At 42.4% G+C, this 22,975-nt stretch overlaps 1 protein-coding gene across 4 annotated transcripts in view; it reads right to left on the reverse strand.

The window, feature by feature from the left end:
* Nucleotides 1-22,975, reverse strand: part of Prkcq (protein kinase C theta) — a 131,171-nt gene that overhangs the window by 22,776 nt on the left and 85,420 nt on the right. For all 4 annotated transcript variants that reach the window (XM_041630709.1, XM_041630710.1, XM_041630708.1 and 1 more), the window contains exons 13-14: nt 4,338-4,429; nt 2,253-2,315 (exon numbers count right to left, since the gene is read on the reverse strand). In XM_041630709.1, coding sequence (XP_041486643.1) covers nt 2,253-2,315; nt 4,338-4,429 — 155 coding nt within the window. The remainder of the gene's footprint in view (nt 1-2,252; nt 2,316-4,337; nt 4,430-22,975) is intronic.

The raw sequence follows: 22,975 nt of genomic DNA on the forward strand, positions 1-22,975 counted from the left end.
CTTCACCAAGCAGCGTGGGGACAGGACTGATGGCCTCATCTTGATTTTAATTATCTTAGGATGCCTCTCAAAGATCTATAATGACCTCACTCAATGAGTCAAATATTCTTCCCTGATTGGTGCATAAAACTTAAAACCGTGACTCACACGTGTGGATAAAGCCCTAAGATGAGCGTATGCTGTTTGTCATAGGAATACATTTATTGGTCATTTTGTCCTGCACGTCCATCAGCATGCCAAGATGGAAGCCTCATGCTGAGTTGGAAGAGAAGCACTGGGGAATATGGATTTCAGTTTATAGGTCCTTAGCAACTCTGCAATATCCAATTCTTTCTCTTTCCAAAATTCCTGACTTCCCCCCCTTTCACATCCATCAATCCATTCATTTGTTGATCCGTTCACTCATCCACTTATCAAGATATTCATTCACCCCATTCATCCTCTTATCAATCTGTCCACATATCCACATACAAACTGTGCAATATTAAGTGAAAGTGGGCTTTACACATTACAGGCATTATATTAAAACTAAAAAAAATGAAAGTTATTATCCTTAACCTACCACCTTTTAGATAGCTAGAAAAAAAATTCTGAAGAGATAATTCAGTGGCTAATAGTGTTTGCTGCTTATCCAGAGGACCTGCATTCAATTCCTGGCATCCATGCTGAGCATAACTCAACCACTTGTAACTCCAGCTCCAAAGAATCTGACACTTTCTTCTGGCCTCCGTAGTTACTGCATATATATAGCACACACACATACACACCATACATACATACACATCATACAAACACACACCATACACATACATACACACTGCACACATACCCCACACTACATACCCACACACCACACAAGAACAAACACACCTCCCATATACACACACTGCACACATACACATCACACATACACTACAGAGGCACACACCACACTCACACCACACACATACACATACCAATCCCATGCATACACCACACACATACACACACACACACACACCATATAAACACACCATGCACACAATACACACCCCATGCACACAGATACACATACCACACACACTACACCCCCACACCACACACATACACACCACATATATACCACACACATATATATACAACACACCCATGCACACACCACACACTACACACACCACATATGCAAAAATATACCTTGTACACACATTGCACACCCCACACAATACACACACAACACATGCACACACATACGCCTTATACACACATGCACACACCACACAATACACACACCACAATGCATACACACACCTTATACACATACCACACACACACTACACACATCACATATATACACACACATACATACACACACAATAGACTTAAAAGAAGTTTAAGCTTATACTCTAGAGTGTGCATCTCAATAACTTGAGTTTTGCGATGCTGTAGAGAGTACCCTCACCAGGACATATCTGGAAATGGAGTGTTCTTATTATATGATTTTTTTTCTGATAGCAGAACCATATTCTGCAAATACCAAAGCCTCAGTGTTGACCAAGGCTCTATTCAGCCTGCTGTCTGCAAAAAGCCAAGTGTGGGACAATGGAACTTTTAATGGTGACTCCAGGTCATGGCTATTCCAGACCAGGCTCCTGTGTTGGTTACTGGCAGTTTAGCCAACTCCTTCCAGCTCCTTTTCCTCACACCCTCCCCCCCTTCCTCTACAGTGAGTCTGGAAACCGGACATCTGAAAACTAACGTTGAAGATTTTATGTTAAATATGCGTCAACTGTGTTTTGAGTGTAGTATAGTATTACTCTAAGAGCTCTGGCAGCAGAGAATGAATTAACACCATGCAAAAGAGAAATTTTGAATTTTATCGTAGAGGGCAGTGGAGGTGGTCTGTGTGCTTCTGTAGGGTGTAGTCATGAGTTTTCATAGATGTTGAAAGAGCTTCCTTCTCCCACACAAAAGGAAACATTGCATAAACATTTCCAGGTGACCTAAAACAGAAGGAAGAGGTACAAAAGACACAAAGGATAGAGAAAGCAGAAATAAAGCATCAGAGTTGAAGCAATGGCAGGAAGAGAAGAGGTAAAGCCCACGCAAGGGCCAGAAGAAAGAAGGATGAAATAAAACAGAACCTCTGGCTTCTAGGATTAGAATCCCAGAGGGAAGGATTCTGGGTGGGGGCTGTCCTCCCAGGACACTTTTACATCAATCAACTGCATGCTGAAATGAACGGGGCTGTGGAATCAACCCAGAGAATGGCTTACCTGTAGACAATTCCTTTGGAATGAAGAAACTGTAGACCAAGGATGATTTCAGCAGCATAAAACCTGTCAGAAAGACAGTCAGGACACAGCATGAGTATAGGAGGAGCAGGGCAAGAGCTCCAAGCCTTGGGATAGTTTATGTATATTCAACTAAATGGCACACATGCGCTTTTGCTCAACTCCAGACAGGAAGATGTCACCCACTCTGCAGGCAACACAAAGGTTCCAGCTCACCTGGGGTCTGCCCAGAAAGCATCATTTAGGAGCTGGTGAATGTGCTGTTTGCTCTTATCTCCTAAACTGCGATGCCCACACTATCTTAAAACCTATGCAAACGTGAACTATAATAAATAGTACAGTGCAGCAGGAAAAATAGTTTCCTCCTTTACTTTACATTCTGCCTAGAGCCCACAGAGCCCGGTGCCAGGCCGTCTCCAACATATCCAAAATATGCTAGAATATTTTCATATTGATGCTGTTAAGCCTGGGCCAGAGCTATAGACTGAGAGGGGGTAAGAGGATATGAGAAGACAGACGGTGATAAGCTGCTCCTCCTCATCGGTGGTGACAGGCTTAAAGGAAATGAGGTTATGTCTCTCTAGTGGGATTAAGTCAGGCATAAGGGAGAGCTTCTTGGAAGGGAAATTTGCTGGGTCCTAGGAAGAACGCATTTAGGGGACAATAGGGGCAGCAGGTGTTCTAGTTAGCTTCATTCAAGCTCTATAGAACCCTGGGGGACAGAATGACTCGCCCCTCTTTTCGTGCAAGTGTGCAATGCCCAGGGACTTTTGCTCAACGCTGCAGAAACCTGATAAAATAATCACAGGTTTATGGCTGAAGGTGCCTGAAGTCTCTGGGAGTGGCCAGTGCTCCCTTCTAGAGTTGATAAAACAGCCACGGTGTTGTGTTTTGTTTTTTTTTTTTTTTTTTTTTTTTGCAGAAGTTGGTGGACCCAGTCCATCTTTCAACCCAATTCTGCCTAAACCACTTTAAGTGGTCATGAAGAGGTATATGATAGATTGCCAAGCATCAAGGGAAAAAAGCTAGTATGTAGTTATTTATTGTGCATGCATGTATGTATATATTTATTTATTGTGTATCATGGTGCGTGTGTGCAGTTCAGAGGGCAACCTACGTAAGTATGGGATGGGACCAGGTCATGAGGCACCCTTACCTACTGAGCCATCTTGCCAGCCCTAGTTATCATTTGTAAATGATGCTAATTCCACTGCTTATGTTTGCTTGTATGTCGCTGTGGGTTTATCAGGAGGGAAGCAGGACCAAGGCTAAGGGAAAAACAACACCTGGAGGTGAGCTGCAGGACCCAGCTGGTAGGATCCGCCCTCCTACCAGGGAAACAGCTGGCTCCACTAGAATCTCCAGCTGTTTGATGCCAGAGAAGGGGAGGGTTATTTTCAAACACAGGAAAGGCTGAATGCTTTGTAACTTCCCACCGAGTTTCCCGATGACAGGCTGCAGCTCAGTGCCACCCCCAGGGTCACCTGAGACATCTGGGTTCAATTTCACTGCTCTTTCCAAAGCATACATATTTGCATCTATGCTCAATGAGTTAGGAACTTGATGGACTGGAGAGGGTTCCTATGAAATGAATGAACTGTTTGATTTATGTTGATCTATTTCATGAAATAAGACAGGAGTGAATCTCAGTTTTATAAAAATGGGAAATCTTTGGCTTGTTTGACATGATTCCCAAGTATTTACCTTGTTCTGGGATTTATGCATGCCAACCAATAAAGTAAGAAAAATAATCTATGAGGGGGTTGGAGAGATGGCTCAGTGGTTAACAGTATTTGCTACTCTTTCAGAGGACCCGTGTTCGAATCCCAGCACCCACAGCAGGTGGCTCACAACTGCCTGGAACTCCAGTTCCAGGGCATCTGACACCTTCCTTTGGACTCCAAGGGCACTGCATGCACATGTGCACAGACACAAATCCAAGCACACACACAATCACAAAAACTAAATGTAAATGACCACATGAGAAAAGCAATCCGTGGGTGGGTGCTGGGTGCACAGAAACACCACAAATACAAGAACGTCCCAAATACCAAGTGAGGCTCTTACGTGGCTCTGGAAAGATCAAATTTGTGGCAACTTTGGATGTGGTACATTAAATCTCCCCCATTGAGGTATTCCATCACGAAAAAGAGGTTTTCCTAGGGGAAAAAACAACCAAACACCAAGTTTTAGCATTGAAAGAAAGAAAAGAAAGTTGACTTTCCAAAGAAATAGGCAATTTTAGAGAAATCAATTCTAGCATGAAATTTCTCTCAGCTGAACTATATTGTTGAACCCCAGGACATGTGTGGAATACTGCTGGGAGGATGGTAACACACTAAGTGACAGTGTGCTGTGACCCATCTGACAGGGTAGGATCTGTCTGCTGAACTACGGGCAGCGTGGAGCACTTAGTGGATGTGGATCACACACTTGCTACAAGAGACAATGTGGAGGATGGTGTCTGGGTCTCCGACGCCAGGAACAGGGTGGGGACCTCCATGTTATATGGTGCTCAGCCAACACTCAGTAAGCATGCCCTGTGGGTGATATTCCAGGTCTTCCATCAAAGAGTCCTCAGTCTTGCCATCAAGTTAGTGTATTATGCTCACGTCCACGTCACTCGTGGCAGAGGTAGTCACAGTTTTTGAGCATGTAGCTCCTAGCATAGGATGAGGGCCCTGCCTGGCATTAGAAATCCAGTGCTCATAGGCTGTGATCAACAGAAAGCTTGGGAAATCCTCAGGTGACAGCTATCGGAGGTCCCCGATACCAACCAGATCATGTTTCACCAATACCGTGAGACACCATTTCTTCCAGAAAAACAATCACAGCTCTTTGAACACCTGGATGCATAAGAGTTTTTAAGAGCCACAGCGTCACCAACCCATGAAGTGTGGAGGCAGTGTGTTTGTGCACGAATTTGCACTTAACCTCAACTGAGTGACTTTTTAAAGAAGCCAGAGTTAACATTATGTCTGGAACTGAAACTAATTGGGTGTTAAGGTAGACAAGGTAACGGTTCAAAGTATTCTCGCCTCATGCTAACATTCATTGCCTGTCATCTGTATGGAAGCCACATTTCCCCAGAATGATAATATCATGGCAATTATCTTGATAATTCAAGTAATGTATCCATCCTCTTCTTTCAAAGTTGATTAAGATAAAATTTTTAGATTCCACTACTCGAACTGCAACACACAAATATATACTCACATTCTCTCTCTCTCTCTCTCTCTCTCTCTCACACACACACACACACACACACATACACACACACACACACACTTTTTTTTGTTCTGCTGCGCACAAGCCAGAATTGCCAATTCAATCACTGTAATTTAGCCCTGACATTTCAAACAAGTGTAGCCATCTCCCTCATCTGGAGGAACCTGCATTTCCTTGGCACACCTTTTCCCCACTGTGATTAATATTTAAACCACCTCCAGCCTTTACCATTTTCACTCAGAACTTTACTGGCCTTGAACAAGCCATGGCACTGGCATCTTTCTCTCATATGTATGATTAAACTCACATGCCAGGAGCTTGGGGAGACAGCTCAGTGGCTAAAGTCCTTCCATTGCAAGCAAGCACACAAACCTCAGTTCAAATGCCAGCACCTACGTAAAACAGCCAGACTTGGGGGTATGGATTTGTGATACCAGTGCCACAGAAGTGGAGACGTGTGGATTGCTGGGCTTCCCTGGCGAGCCAGTCTAACTTGTCTGGTAAGCCCCAGGCTGAGAGAGAGAGAGACCCTGTCTCAAAAACCAAGGTGGGCAGATCCCAAGGAGTGACACATCTGGTTTACTTCTAGCCTCCACAGGTTGTGCACACTTATGTCCCTATTCACACCTGCGTACACATTCACCCTTATACACCCACCCACACGTAAAACCAGTTGGTAAGATCATCTGAAAAGGCAAAGGTGGTCGGTCATTACTTTTTAGTGGCAGGATATGAACGGGGCCCTGCAATGTTTGTTTGTTTCTATATTTTCCCGTTTTCTTGGGGGAAAAGATGAAACTAACAGGCAGTGCCCTTTCAGCACATTGTACTAAGATCTACGCAACACTTCTGGTGAGTAACTATTAGAGGATGCCAAGCTTATAAACTCCCAGGAGAGATGGATGCCCAGACATAGTGCATATTTGATGTATAATTAAGAAAAAGTGAATATTTTTCTTTTTTGGACGTCCCTCAAGTGAGATGGGACACACAGCTGACTTCCTTAAAGACTACCACGTTCTCCCAAGGAAGAAGGAGCAAAGGGCGGGGCTTCCTCTGCTTAGGTCACATTCTTGGGTCTACTTACAGAGCTTGGCTCTTAGAGGAATGCAGGTGACTGTATCTATTACAGATATGTAGGATATCCAGGGTCCTGGATGAATTATTAAGTTATTGAAGTTAGTTCTTCCATGGGCAAAGGATGGAAAGGCAAAATTAGGTCCAAAAGAAATGTGTCTTGTGATGTTTAGAATAAATAATGGAAGTGGTAGGACAAGGCCATTTTGACTGGTCATTTTACATGGTTTTTAAAATGTGCATCTCTTTGAGAAAAACCATATGAGGTGCTCACTCAGAGGACAGGCCTGAAGCAAGGGAGCCAATTGTGATCCATGGAACTCTGGCCTCAATTAAGCATTCAGGATCTCTTTAAGTAACAAAACATAACACTTAGAGTGACCTCTATATTAGAAAGCTATCTTTGAGTTGATGGATTCAGCCAGTCCAGGTACTTGCTGCCAAGAGTGAAGACCCGAACTGGATCCCAGATCCCGTACTGATGTTGAGCTGTCCAGGGGCCTCCACACACACCCTAATGGCACCTGATACACACACACACACACACACACACAAACACACACACACACAAACACACACACACACACAAACACACATATAGAAAAATCTCTTTGCTCAATTTGCTCCCTACAAGAGGAAAGACACTACAGTTCTCAGCATCACTGTTAGTATTAAACACTGGCTTGCAAAGTGAGCACTCCTCCAGGGCTTTCTCCTAACACCACACTCTTCAGATTGCAACCTCTAAATGTCCTTCCACTGTCCGCTGACTTTATTAACAGAACAGGACAATACCGTGTTGTTCCCAGTTTGTGGTTAGCAAGAGTCAGCCCATTTGAGAGTGAAGGTGTCTCAGAAGCAGGAATTTATTGACTAATGCTGAGGGGTCCTGGCTAACATGAGACGAAGAAGTCCAAGTATCATCATTATTCACAGGTGATATGATAATATACATAACTGACTCAAAATATACTATCAGGGAACTCATGCAGCTGATAAACATGTTCAACAATGTGGCTGGATACAAGATTAACTCCAAAATATCAGTAGCCCTCCTATATACAGAGAATCAACACCTTTTCCAACAGCCACAAATAATATAAAGTATCTTGATATAACTCTAACCAAGCAAGTGAAAGACCTATATGACAGAAAATTCAAATCTTTGAAGAAAGAAATTGAAGAAGATATCATAAGATGGAAAGATCTCTCATGTTTATGGATCGATAGAATTAACATAGTAAAAATGGCCATCTTACCAAAAGCAATACAAAACCCATTAAAATTCCAACACAATAATATTCAACTTTATATGGAAAAACAAAAACCCAGGATAGCTAAAACAATCCTTTACAAAATACAAAATGTGGAGGTATCACTATCCCTGATTTCAAGCACTACTACAAAGCTTTAGTAATAAAAACTGCCTGGTATTGGCATAAAAAAGATAGGTGGATCAATGGAATCTAATTGAAGATTCAGACGTAAATCCATACACCTATGAATACCTGATTTTTGACAAAGAACTCAAAAGTATACAATGCTAAAAAGAAAGCAATCTTCAACAAATGGTGCTGGCCTAACTGGATGTTAGCATGTAGAAGAATGCAAATAGATTTATATCTATCACCCTGCACAAAATTCAAGTGCAAGTGGATCAAAGATCTCAACATAAATCCAGATACACTGAACCTGATGGAAGAGCAAGTGGGGAATAATCTTGAACACATTGCCACAGGAGACAATTTCCTGAACAGAATAACAATAGCATAGGCACTAAGAATGACAATTAATAAATGGGACCTCCTGAAATTGAAAAGTTTCTATAAGGCAAAGGACACCATCAATAGGACAAACCAACAGCCTAAAGAATGGGGAGAGATCTTTGTCAACCCCACATTTGACAGAGGCTTGGCTGATCTCCTAAATATATAAAGAACTCAAGAAACTAGATATCAAAAAACCAAAAAAATCCAATTTAAAAATGGGGTATAGAGCTAAACAGGGAATTCTGAACAGAAGAATCTCAAATGGCCCAGAAACACTTAAGGAGATCCTCACCATCTTTAGCCATCAAGCTAATGAAAATGACTCTGAGATTCCATCTTACATCGTAAGAATGGCTAAGATCAAAATCCCAAGTGACAGCTCATGCTGGAGAGGATGTGGAGCAAGGACAACACTCCATTGTTGGTGGGAGTTCAAACTCGTACAGCTGCTTTAGATGTTAGTGTGGAAGTTTCTCAGATAACTGGGAGCCAATACCACAAGACCCAGCTATACCACTCTTGGATATATACCCAAAGACACTCCATCCTACCACAAGCACACTTGCTCAACTATGTTTATAGCAACTTCATTAGTAATAGCTACAGACAACTTAGAAGTCCCCCAACCGAGGAATGGATAAAGAAATTGTGGTACATCTACACAATGGAGTATTACTCAGATGTTGCAAACAAGGACACTAGGAAATATGAAGACAAATGGATGGAACTAGAAAGAATCATCCTGAGTGAGGTAACCCAGTCTGAGAAAGACAAACATGGTATGTGCTCAATCATAAGAATATATTAACTATAAGATAAATGATAACTATGCTACAACCCACCCACCCAGAGAGACTAGGAGGGTTCATGGAAGGATGCCCAGGTCTCCCTGGAAAGGGGACATAGAAGAGATTTTATGAGTGGACTGAGGGAAGGTGGGGGTGGGAACATGAGCTATCAGGTTGGGGAGAGGGCAGAGGGGGGAAAGTACTGAAAGAGACTACTGGAAAGTGGCAGGGGGGCATTTCTAGGTCAGGTAAAAGAACTTGGTACAAGAGAATCTCCTAGGAATCTACAAAGATGACCCCAGCTAAGATGCCTAGCAATATTGGATACATGGCCTGAACTGGTCATCTCCTGTGACCAGATTGTCATGAGAGAGGCTTTATCCAGCAAATGAAGGAGACAGAGGCAGATCCACAACCAAACATTGGATGGAGTTCAGGGAATCCTACAGAATCCTACAGAATAAGGATTGTAGAAGGCAGAGGACACAAGAAAACTCACAGAATCAACTCACTTTGACTCATAGGGGCGCACAGAGACTGACCTGACAACCAGGGAGCCTGCTTGGGGCTGACCTAGACCCTCTGTATATATGTGACAGTTGTGTAGCTTGGTCTTCTTGTGTGATTCTTAACCGTGGGAACAGGGGCTACCTCTGATTATTTTACTACTCCTCATACTGGGTCACTTTGCCCAGCCTTAATACATGGGGAGGTACCCAGTCTTACTGAACTTGATATGCCATGTTTTATTGATAATCACGGGAGACCTGCCCTTTCCTAAATGGAAATGGAGGGAAAATGGATTAGGGTGGGGTAGGGGGGAGAAGCTGGAAGGAGAGAAGGGAGGGAAAACTACTTCTGGGATATAAAATAAATAACTAAGTTTATTCTGAAAAAGGTAATATTATAAAGATTTGATGCGTTATGAAAATTCTTCTTTTTGCTAAATACTGTGCTGATGGACTTGGGAGACAGATTCAAAAGCATAAGAGCCTGAGTGTGGATCCCCAGGATGTATATAAAATGAGAAGCAGCAATTTTCAATCTCAGTGGAGATGGAGAATTCCTCGAGGCTCACAGGGCAGCTAGCCTGGAGTATGCAGCCACGACAAAGGGGGCCAACATTGGAGATTATCTCCTGACCTCCATCCTGCACACAGCCACACATATGTTCACTATACTCTTACAAAATTACTTCAGTATACAGTTTGAGTATTCTGAAAAAAACTGAAAAACAGCCTAGTGGCTTTGCCAAGACCTGCAGGGGTTTGTGTGTGAAGGATCACGTTACCCACAGCTTCTACAGTTGTCTTCATACTTCGTTGGAGAAAACATATGTTATCATGGGATAATCTAAATTTCTTTGTGTTCATTTTCTTTGTTACATACAGCTAAAATTTTACCTGTGAAAACTCTTTTTTAGGTAATGATGAAAAGGGGCTAAAATATATACAAAAATACAGATTTATAAATCAAAGAACTGAAAAAGTAATTTTTATAAAAAAGTTTTAATAATTTCAGTAGCTTTCCTTTTTGTTCTCTGTCTCCTCAGAGTGGGGATTACAAATGTACGCTACAATGCTGGGTTTTTAAAAAAGTGGGTTCTCGGGGTTGAACTCAGGTCTTCAAGGAAGGTAAACCTCTATTCTGAGCTAATTCTAATTCATTATCTTCAGTATCTTCTTTTGTGACTTCCACTCTTTTTTATTATTTTTCTTATATCTCTTTTATTTTGTTTTTAAAATTACATTGTCAGTACAGTAAGGCTCCATTGGTGTTAGAAGAGCTAAAGATTCTATTCAGCTGTGGACCAACATAGCCAAGGCTCAATTAAGCCTACTTACTAAATGGGACTCTATCACCTTGCAGAGAAAGGTGTGGGGTGAGGAACTGCCTTTCCCACATCCGTACCTCCATGGAGGGAAAAGAGAGGAGCTTCCTGTGTATCTCACTATAGAGCAAGGGCTGCTCAAACACACGCTGGAGGGGACCTGATGTTGAGTGGGAAGAGGTGGAAGGGTGAGACTTTGGTCTCTCTTTAACATACTCCATGCTGTCTTTGGAGGTTCACTCCAAAATTTCTGCTGTGCTTCTCAACCCAGTATTGGTGTCGATAAATCGGAATTTAGATGTTGTGGTATTGTAGGAAATTGGAGCAATTTTGAATGTATTAATATTCTCTTTGAAATAGGTCTTGCTATGTTGTCCAGACTGGCTCCTCACCGGCAATCTTCTTGTCACAGCATCCCTCCCAAGTGCTGGAATTACAGGGCTGTGTCACCTCACCAGGCTCTTTCTTTCATTTTAATTGACTCAAGTACAAATTGAGATGTTCTAAGAAACAAAGCTTATTTCCTTTTCATAAATATATAACACAAAGGATCCAACAAAAAATCCTTTGTACAACTAGATATATAAAGGTGCAGTTTGTGTGTGTGTGGGGGGTGTGTGCATACGCATGCACGAAAGTACGTATTCAAGGGAGGCAGAGATAGGAAAGAGATAAATGGCTCTCTACAAACTAGCAAGCTCATTTATTCTGGCCTGTTTATATTTCTACTGTAAATTTTAATTAGTAAAATTCACTACCTTTGTAGATTCATTAGTGTGAGTCAGAAATATCTGGCCTGAATTTCAAGACATCGGTACCTTGCAGCAGGGACTTGGGCTCAGTTGTATTTACTGGCTTAATTGTTCCATGGGGTCTTCTTGCATTAACTAACCAATTAATTTCCTTTGCAATCAAAGTGCAGCTAAAACTCCCTTTCATGAATTTTAAAGCGCTCTCCCTGGTGTGTTTAGTCTCTGAGGAGAGACGGTGAAGCAACATCCTGGCTCCCTCGCTTCACAGCGATCTGACTTTCAATGGGCTCCTTGTCCCTCCGGGCTCCTCCATTCCCTTGTCTATAAAACATGGGCGTTAATAATGTCTACTTCATAGACTGTTATGAAGAGTAAAGGAGCTCAAATATGTAATGTGTCCATAACACAGAGTGACACATAGTAACGTTCTATAACTGTCAGGTGTTTTCATATTTATAACTGTAGTTGTTAACTATAATCCTCACACATTGAGAACGAATGTCCCAGGAATAGTCTGGGTTTTAACATTAGAGGTGAGTTGTCTGAAACGGGTTTGATGTGAAAATGTCCCTTTTTTGTTGACCATTTAAAGTTATAAAGTTACCACTGGTAGGAAATTACAAAAGCATTGGGTGTGGCACACACCTTACCCTCGGCACTCAGGAGGCTAAGGAAGGAGAACTACGTGACTTCAAGGCCTTACACACCAATCAGTGTCAAGGTCAATAAAGAGGGTTTAGCTGAAGTTGATTCATTGATCAATTCTTGTAACTACTGCCGGTTCTAGAGCTGACAAAGAAACAGACCTGGTGTTTGAAGCCATTGAGATCCTAGTCCCAAAACTCATCTGCGTCAATGATCTTATTACCTTGAAGATGCACAAAAGAAAATGTGGACAGGTGCAAAGTAGTAGAGTGATCTGCTGGATGTCAAAAAACATATCTGTAGGACGTCTGGAGGGCTGGGGATGAGGTTGAGTGTTTGCCTCTTGTTCACGAAGCCCTGGGTTCAAGGCAAGCAAGGAATAACCCAGATGTGTGCTGATAAATGTATAATCACAGCACTTTGGAGATGGAGGCAGGAGAACCAGAAGTGTAAAGTCACCCTAAGTTACCCAGAGTGTTTGAGACTATAGGTGACTGCCACACACATAGAACTTGGGGTTTAAAAAGGCTTAAAAATTGTTTAAATCAAAGTAAGACAAATATAATAGTTTTTCCCAAAAAGAATACAACCCAAAAGTTCTAAAAGGATAAATACCATTAAAATGCAAATCTAAATTTACGGTATAAAGGAGAGATGATTAAAGAGCAACTGAGGTGATCAATCTAACAAAATCAATTGCATAAATATCATAGGACCATGCTGCTTTGATACACATTACTAGAGAAGGTACAGGATCTAGAACTATGGGGATGGATCAGTATTTAAAACACATACTCATTCTTAGAGGAGGCAGAAGGCAGTCTGTGAGCTTTCTATCATTAGCCAATGGGAGACTGTCAAAGTACACACTAAAGCTATTTGATGCTCTCTGGCTTGTATACCGTATTCTCGCTGCAATGATCACATTTTTCCAAGTAAAAAGAGAATGGAAAATGTAGCCAGAGGAACAGTTGTCAAACGTTTGGGATAAATGAGAATTTCACAGCATCAAAGAAATTAGCTAGTGATTTTTTCAAAGCAGGAACAATTAACTTTGAAAATGCATGGGAATTTGACAAATGTCACACAAATGACATCAGAGCACTAACCTTTTTACCAGATAAGCAAGGTGGGAACAAAAGCAAAGAATAAGTATAGTTATTTTTTCCTAGGTATCATTTTTTTTTCAAACACTAGGGAACTCAAATAACAGGGTTTTTTTATTTTGGGAGGGTGTCTTTTTATAAAACTTTATTTACTCTTTGATAATTAAAATTCATAGGAAGAGGACATAAACTGGTGGAGAAGTGATGGGGAGTCCTGCTGAGAGCTGGAGGTGAGTTCAACTGAGATGCATGAGATTTTCAAAGAACAATGTAACACATTTATGTATAAGGTTTTCAGTATCTGAAGAAGAAAAGAAATCAGGACCAGTACTTCCTAAAATAAGATATAAGTAGACATAATTCTTTTCAGGGTATCATGAGTTAAACATGGGTGACGATGTTCTAATTTCAAGATTATAGAAGAAGAAGATGGGTATTGGCGAACAGAAGGCATGTATACTTTGGGAGATAGCCTATGACAGCCGGTGGATAGAGTTGGGAATTCCACTCAGAAAACAGGGAAGTTACAGTTCCCACTCAAACCCTAAACGAAACAGGCTTGGATGTCATTCAGTTAACAGGATGCTTGCAGAGTACCCAGTAAGTCCTGGATTCCATCTCCAGCATCATATAAACCAGGCACAGGAATCTAAGCTTTAGGAAGGTGGAGGCAGGAGGACCAGAGGTTCCTTGGCCAATGTCAAGATCAAGACTGAGACCAGAGCCTGGGCTACTAAGACCCTATCTAAAAAACAAACCAAAATAAAACCAAACCAAACTATACAAATAACAAAGAAAGAATCCACAGACAATTCTTTGACTTGGCTCGTAGAACATGCATATTCATTTTTTTAAAGATTTATTTATTTTTTATTTATTATGTGCACAGTGATCAGCCTCCATGTATGCCCACAGGCCAGAAGAGGGCACCAGATCTCATTACAGATGGTTGTGAGCCACCATGTGGTTGCTGGGAATTGAACTCAGGACCTCTGGAAGATTGCTGTATTATGCACTGAGCTCTGAAGAAATACGACAGTCACATGGAAGTGAGGAAACACCTGCGGGTTTAGAGGTGCAGGGAGCTTATGACATTTCTACTACACTGTTTTTTTTTATGTGCCAAAGAATTCCTGTATATCTCTTCATTATTTCCCCCTATTATCCTGTGACATTGGACAAAACACTTTAAGCAAACTTTCCAAGTATATTAGATTACCATAAATTAACTTTAAAGCTACCAAATTTGATCGCCAGGTGATAGTAGAGCACACCTTTAATGCTAGCACTCAGGAGGCAGAGGCAGGTGGATCTCTGTGAGTTTGAGGCCAGCCTGGCCTAGAAGAGCTAGTTCCAGAACAGGCTCCAAAGCTACCGAGAAACCCTGTCTCGAAAAATAAAAAAAATAGGTACCAAATTTGATAAACTATGAATCTACATCCAAAATCACTGTTTTGTGACATTGGGCATAAGGGTGGTGGAGGGTTGTTTGATGAATATCCAAGTGAGTCACCATTTCTGAAATAATCTACCCAAACACTTAAGGAAAAGAGGCTCATTGGTCAGGTTCAACCAGGCAGTGGCCTGTTGACAGAGACAACTGGCTGCCTGACCAATCACCCAAAGTCTCATTTGCAATGTAGAATCAATCAATGTTGGCTAAGGCCTAGAGTATCTGACAGACCACTTTCAGAGGCAGGAAATTTTTCAAAACTGTTTTACCCTGTCTTGACAAGATTTGGCAGCCTTTTTTCTTGTATCTTGCTTGTCCAGTCCGGACATCATGCACTTTGACAGTGGTCGAGGTATGGGCAGTTTCTTGCTCAAAGGCCAGTTTTACCAAGAAGAAGACAAACTCCAAGTGGAGTGTCTTTGGTGCTCAACATTCTCTCTGGAATAGATCAGGGCTGCCAGGCGCAATCGTGTCTTACGACAACAGAATGGTTGGGGTGCCATTCTGTTGCTGGGGGTTTCTGTCCTGCCCAGTCCTGCAGCTGTTTAGTCCCAAAGAAACACACGGAGGTCTACATTAGTTATAAACTGATTGGCCTAGTATCTCAGGCTTCTTATTAACTCTTATAACTTATATTAGCCCATAATTCTTGTCTGTGTTAGACACATGGCTTGGTACCTTTTCAGCAAGGCAGTCACATCTTGTTTGCTCTGTGTCTGGCTTCCTCTGTGTCTAGATGGAACTTCTAGACAGACTGCAGACTGGAACTTCCCTCTTCCCAGAATTCTCACTGCCCTGCCTCTACTTCCTGCCTGGTTGCCCCACCTATACTTCCAGTCTGGCTACTGACCAATCAGTGTTTATTTAAAATACAAGTGACAGGATACAGGAACATTGTCCCACAGCAGTGGCCAGCATTCATTCAGGCCCAGGGTAGGGACAAATCTCTTTCATGATGTGGTTTATATACAATCATCTATTATTCTAGTCTTTACAATAAAATTGTGACAGCCACCAGGGCTCCAAACTCAACCAGTGGGTATCTAGATTGAAGTGTTCTCAACATATTCAGATGAGGCAGCTCCTGAATAAGAATCTGGGGATTTAACATCCGACAATGTTCCAGCTTGCTTTGAAATCATTGACATGCCAGGACGACACATTTGAAAAAAAAATAAATAAAAAGTTTTCCTCTTACTTCACATAATAATCTTGCAGATCATATGGCATTTTTCTCACAAAAGATTCAAACATCTGCACAAAGTTCTCTCTTTTAGCTTTGTGCCTTTGGAGGCAAGGAGGAAAGCCAAGGCTACCAAACCATGCTAGAAGCTTTCTCAAAAGATGGTGTCTTCTGCCTAGAAGCTGTAACCAGAAGCACAGCTGTGTGTTCTAAAGAAGAAATCAAAATGCAACCTTTCTTTTCCATTTTACTCTAATTTTATTATTATGATTTCTTATGGAAGAGAAATTTCAAAGGAATTGTGCTGATAGTGTTAAAGTTGCTCAGATAAGGGATGAGTGTATAGTTTTGGACACCAGCATTCATCAGGTGGTAGTGGTGATGATGTATCTTCATGGAGACCTCTAACACTCACAGAGGCTGTCCTTCAAATACACTAGCAAGGACCCAGAGCTGTGCTTATAGGATTGAAAGCCTCTTCAAGGTCTGTGGCTGTTAACCTCTCTTTCTTTCTTTAATTTGTATGGATGAATTGCCTTCAGCCACACGGACCCCATGAGTGCAGTACCTGTGGAGGTCAGAAGAGGGCGCTAGATTGATTGAAACTGGCATTACAAACAGCCTCCATGTAGGCACTGGGATTTGAACCTGTGTCCACTGGAAAAAAAGTAACTGATGCTCTTAACCATAAAGCCATCTCTCCAATCCTGTTAATACATCTTAAAGTACAATTGCAGATTTGAATATTGACAGACCTTTCATTAATTAATGTTCCTTTAATTCATAGGAGACTCAAATGAAGCCAGATCATGATTCACTTTAATGTTTAATGAAAAACAATAAAAAGGCAAACAAAGACCTCATTGTATTAGGTGCATCTTTTCAAACTAGTTTTAGCTACATCAGCCTGTTTGACATGGTTTTATGGGAGATAGAGTAGGGAAACTTGGGCTTTCTCAGCTCATTGTTGTTACCATTATTATTATCTGTTGCAATAGGTATGGAACCTTGGGCTTCTTGTGTGCCAGGCAAGCACTCTACCACTAAGCCACACTGTCAGCCCTTTTCTTATTTTTATTTTGAGGCAGGATCTCACAAAGTTGTCGAGACTGGCTTTGAACTCATGCTGTAACCCAGGTTGGTGTTCAACTTGGTGAGGCTCCTGCTTCAGCTTCCTGAGTGCTGAGATTAAAGGGGGTGTGGTACCATACCTGCATGAATGATATCTTAAATTCAAGGAACTTAGGTCTGGAGGGTGGCTCAGCAGAGAAAGCATTCCAGGCCTAAGCCTTATGGCTGAGTTAAAGTCTAGAACCTACAAAAAGCTGGAGGCAGAGACAGGAGAGGTGCTGGGAGGTCGCGGCAGAAATGGAGGAGAGACCCTACCTCAGCAAGGAAAAGGCAGGGGCTCACTCTGAACATTGTCCTCTCTCCCTGCCATGCTCACCCTGGCATGAATGCACCCCCAGAAAAGAAAATGAAATAAAATTTAAACAAGACTTCAATCTAAAAATGAAAGTCAAGAAAGCAGAATATTTTTCTTCCAAATTAGGTAGATCTTTTTATTTTCCTTTCTTACTAATTAAAAAAAAAGTAAAAATAGGCAAAACTTTATAGTTTATAAAGCGTTGAGTTTTGTTTCTTTTGCAGAGAAACACAGAACTCACAGATAGTGGTTCCCTGAGAAGCATTTGTGATTTAATTTAATAGGGACATTTGAGAGAAATTTGTGAGATGGAGTCTTAAAGTTCATATTTAATTTATTCCAGTTGTTTTTAATTCACTTGTGGGTCTCAAAGTGTTCTGTGTTTTCCAGTTATTTTTAATTCATTCATGGGTGAATTCAGCTGAAAGATTCATGGCCATTGTTCTTGTAGATGGTTTTTCTTATATATTTCTAATGTATTTTTTTTAAAAAAGATTAATTTATGAAAATAAATTGTGTTGAGGGGTCCAGAACCTCACCCCCCTCCCCGGCAGCCATGACAGGCTACAGAAAAGACCCAGCAAGATGTAGCCCCTGACTTAGCAGGATGTGCTGAGCCTCCTAGCTTGTCTGACCTTGCCCTAATGACAGGGAAGAGACTGCCAGGTATCCTCCATGTGGTAAGGAACCAATCAGAAGTTAGCTGGTGGGCTCTGAATGTGCTTTACCGAGAATGGTGGAATGCAGAACTGCCCCCAAGATTCCCTCCAGTTTCTACAGCAGCAGCTGATCAACCAGCTCAGGACAGATTCCCCCAACTCAGAGGTGTTCCCCCAACCCAGCGGTGGACCTCTCCTGAGACTGTTACTATGCAACTAGCAGAACCCCAGATGCCCCCCTTGCTCTGCCCCCAATATATGCCCTGCCCCACTGCAACTCAGGGTCTCTCCTCTTCCACCTGTTGTGTTAGACGGATGGAGGACCCAAGTTAACTTGTAATTGAAAAGACTCTGCTTTTGCATTGGATCTGGTCTCTTGGTGGTTTCTTTTTTTTTTTCTTGGTGGGGACACACTCAGGGTACAACAGTGTGTGCATTGGTGTTTTGCTTGCATGCATGTCTGTGTACCATGTGTGTGCTATTACCAACAGAGGCCAGAGGAGGGTGATGGACCCCCTGGAACTGGAGAGCAGGTGGTAATGAATATCATGTGGGTGCTGGGACTCGAACGCCAATCCTGAAAGAGCATTTAGTGCTCTTACCTGCTGAGCCAGCTCTCCAGCCCCCATCTTGTACACTGTAAAAATTAATAATGAAAAGTAGGTATTGATCCTCCTTCTTCTCCTAGTTTCCTCCTTCCTCATTCTTTCCCTCTTTTCTCCTCTCCTTCCCTTCCTTCTTCCTTTATCTTTCCCTCCATTCTTCCCTCCTTCTAGTTCTCCTTTGCATCTTCCTTTATTTTTATTTTTCCCTTTCTGCTAAAGAGAAACCCAGGGCCTTGTGTATGTCAGGCAAGCGCTCTAACATTAACCCACTCAGCTCCACACAGGGTTAAGATCAGAGTCACACGCTTGCACAGATTAAAGAACATACTGAGGAGGGAGTGTGCCTTGTGGACTTCCATATTAGGCACAGGAAATTCCAATATTAAGGAATAATACAGAAATGTAAACAAAAGGTAAATCAGATAATTTAAAAGCCATTTTTTTCTTTACCTCTGTCAGTCACAACCCTCAGCGCTACTGTACTGTGGGGCTTATGTCAGAGGTTGACGGGAATATGATGTCATCCTGATCAAGGGTCAAGAAAATTAGTCTGGAAGATTCTTTTGTGCTTCTTCCAGGTTCAGGTTTGGATTCAATGGAATGCTTTGTGCCTCTTTGGCCTCAGCAGGGCACTTTCCTGTAGGGTACCTGTTTCTACCCAGCAGCCACTGATGTTTCCTTTTTATTCAGAACATGGAAGCAAGAAAATATCAGGACTGAGGCTAAACTTCAGCATCCAAGCCCACAGCTCTTATCCTTTTCTCAGAGGCCTCTCTTTCTTTCTTCTCAAAATTTCAACCACCTAGTCTCATAAAATTGTGTGTGTGCACGTGTACACAAACATGGAAGAGAGAGAGAGAGAGAAAAGGAGAGAGAGAGAGAGAGAAAAGGAGAGAGAGAGAGAGAGAAAAGGAGAGAGAGAGAGAGGAGAGAGGAGAGAGAGAGAGGAGAGAGGAGAGAGAGAGAGAGAGAGAGAGAGGAGAGAGGAGAGAGAGAGACAGAGAGAGAGAAGAGAGAGAGAAGAGAGAGGAGAGAGGAGACAGGAGACAGGAGAGAGGAGAGAGGAGAGAGAGAGAGCAACAAGAGCCCAAGCACAGGCGCATGGTGGAGGTCAGAGGTCAACCTTGGGTGTGGCTCCTCAGGGCACTGCTCTTCTTGTTCTATTGAGATAGCTCTTACTGGTCTGTTTCATTTGGCTAGAATGACTGGCTGGGATGCACCAGGGACCTCCTTGTCTCCACCTCCCCTGTACTGAGATGAGAAGCACACATTCCACACCTGCCTTCTGTCATGCCTGTGTGGTGAGCACTCAATGTACTGAGCCATCTCCCTTGCCTGACATTAAAAATCTTTAAAGATCTGATCCACATGTGCCTGGAAACCACTAGCTGGAACTCAACACCTGTCAACCGCTTTGATGTCCAACAGGAGCACTCCTTGGAAGTAGTGTGAGAGCCAAAGTCACATGTTAAGTTTTGGTTACTGTGCCTTAGAGATCCATGAAACAAAAATGCATCTGATCTGCAAGCCGCTTGCCCAAGGACAGACAGTTCTCAAAATGTGGGAGGCTGTTGTTTATGGAAGACAACAAGCCATGTGTTTTCACTCCCCTAAGCAAGTTTGTATAACCCATCTGCACTGATGGGCTTGACTACATGTGGGCAGGAGGTTCACAGGCAAATACCTTTCTGGGGAGAAAAAAATCCCAATTCCTTAGGAAAGCAGCAGTGGATTCATATTATGTTCTGTTTTGATGGAGTTCATCTGGATCCAGATTTTTTTCTCCCCAGAAAGGTATTTGGCTGCCTCCTACTATTTATCCCACCAATAGAGAATAAGAACCCTATCCCCAATTTCAAGTCAAATTTGAAGCAAGTTTTAATTAAATACTAGCCAGGTGGGTGGGCTCTGGCCAGGTTCCTGGGAAATGGCCCAGAAGCAAGACTTAAGAAGAAAAACCTGTAATTCCCTGCATTTCCTATCAGGTCAATCAGGGGCAAGCATACATCCTGATGACCTCCAGCCTTTTCTTCTTTTCTTTCTTTTATCTTTTTCTTAAAGGACTCAAGTCCTTAAAATCCAAGTGAACCAGGCACATTTACATTTGATGTGCAAATTCTTGGCCACCATTTCCATCTTTTTTTTTTTCTTTGCGGCCAGGGAGATGCTGGTACAATCACTTTTCTCTGGTCTTGTTAATGTGTAGTGATATTTCATTTTGTATTTTAATAAATAAAGTTTGTCTGAAGATCAGAGAGTAAAACAGCTGCACTGATCAGCTGTACAGACCAGGCAGTGGTGACGCACACCTTTATCCCAGTAACCACACTAGTTTGCCATAGAAACCAGGCAGTAGTGGTGAACGCCTTTGATTCCAGCACCGTGACAGGTTTCAGGCTCAGTCTCATTCTGAGGGCTCCTGGAGGCAGGATCACCATTTTTGGACAAGGTAGTGTTAAGAGCCAGTGGCTGGATGCTTTGCTTTTCTGGTCTTCAGGTTGAACCCCAATATCTGTCTCTGGGTTTTTATTAATCATGCTACATTAAAGTATCAAAACTGCATGGAATCTGAAAAATATTGACTTGCGGCTCTGATAGACAAACTGAGTAGTGTCCTTGTGAAAAGGCCAACATTCACACAGGGAATATACATGCATTCCCACAGGAGACTTGATGCATGTGATATATATGCATATAAAAGATGCTAAATTAATCTTGAAGCTCAAGCATCCCTGGAAGGCTGTTTGGAGGGTAACTGGCAGTTTGCCACAGGAAGTATGTGGCACAAATTATATACCCCCATCCTTTATAAAAGGGAGGCCTCAATTTTTATTTCACTCATTTACTACAAATATACTCTTAGAGATAAAAATAAAATCAAGGGGCTGAGGAAAGAGCTCAGCGGATAAGAAGGCTTGTTGCAAAGTCTGAGGACCTGAGTTCAAATCCCCGGCACCTATGTAAAAAGTCAATCCTGTTCTGAGGACTGGTGGGGCAGAGACCAGAGGAGTGCAGAGACAAACTAGCTCCGGATTCAGTGAGAGACCCTGTTCTGAGGAAATAGGGCAGAGGGTGAAAGAACAGTACACCAAACAGCCTCCTCTATCCTCTACACGTACCCAGGAGCACTGGCATCTGCACACACCTACACATACATGTACATAAGCCACACACATGTGCATATGATACACACACGTGCGCGCGCGCACACACACACGCACATTTCAGAAAAAAAACGCAAGAGGAAAATGCAATGACAACACTCCCAGGGTAGACAGCAGTTTGGGGCTTCCCCTGGGAGAGAGGGACAGAGTCTGTGGCTCTGATTTCGGGTAACATACCTACATCACCCAGACAAACAGGAAGATGCTGTTAGGAAATTTCTACCACTCACTGTCAAAAATCTCACCCTCCTTCTTGCTGCATCAAGCAAAGTTACTTTCCCTTAGAGCATAAGTCCTTATCCTCTTTGGGGGCCAAATGACCTTGCACAGGGGCCGCATATTAGAAATCCCGCATAGCAGGTATTTACATTATGTTTCATAAAGGGAGCAAAATTACAGTTGTGAAGTAGCCGCGAAAATAATTTTAAGGTTCGAGGTCGCCACAACACGAGGGACTGTGTTAGAGGTCACCGGCATTAGGAAGGTTGAGAACCATTGCTTTAGAGCCTTATCATTTCCCCTTCAAACTTTCCGCACCCCCATAGCTGCCAGGCCCAACTTCCTGTCCTTTCTGTCTTTCAAGTTCTAATATCCGGTTTCTTCCGGATCTGCCACTTCAGATCTGTATTCTGATTTAGTATTACAAACTTGGAACTGTGGTCAGGTAGCTAGGCTGCATTATCAGCTTTGAGGCATTGAGGATGCCAGTGCTCCTGGGTACGTGTAGAGGATGACTTTGGACTCCACCTCCTGCCTCCCCGGTGCTAGAAAGTAAGGCACCTCCTCAGGATTTAGATCATCATATGAAAAGGTGGAGGCCTGCAGGCTTTATTGGGGTTCACTAAGGGAAAGCTCTTTTCTTCCTGGTCAGAGGATTGGAATCTAGGTCCTATCTCTGGGCCTGGGTGGAGAATTGACCTTCTGACTACCCAAAGCATCATATAATATTGTTTTATTTTTGAGAGTTAATCTGACTGTCTCTGTTATTGATCACCTGATCAGGAGAGAGACCTACACCC

The sequence above is a fragment of the Microtus oregoni genome, unplaced genomic scaffold, assembly GCF_018167655.1.
Source record: "Microtus oregoni isolate MIOR12 unplaced genomic scaffold, Mior012 000035F_ref0000213, whole genome shotgun sequence".
Lineage (NCBI taxonomy): Eukaryota > Metazoa > Chordata > Mammalia > Rodentia > Cricetidae > Microtus > Microtus oregoni.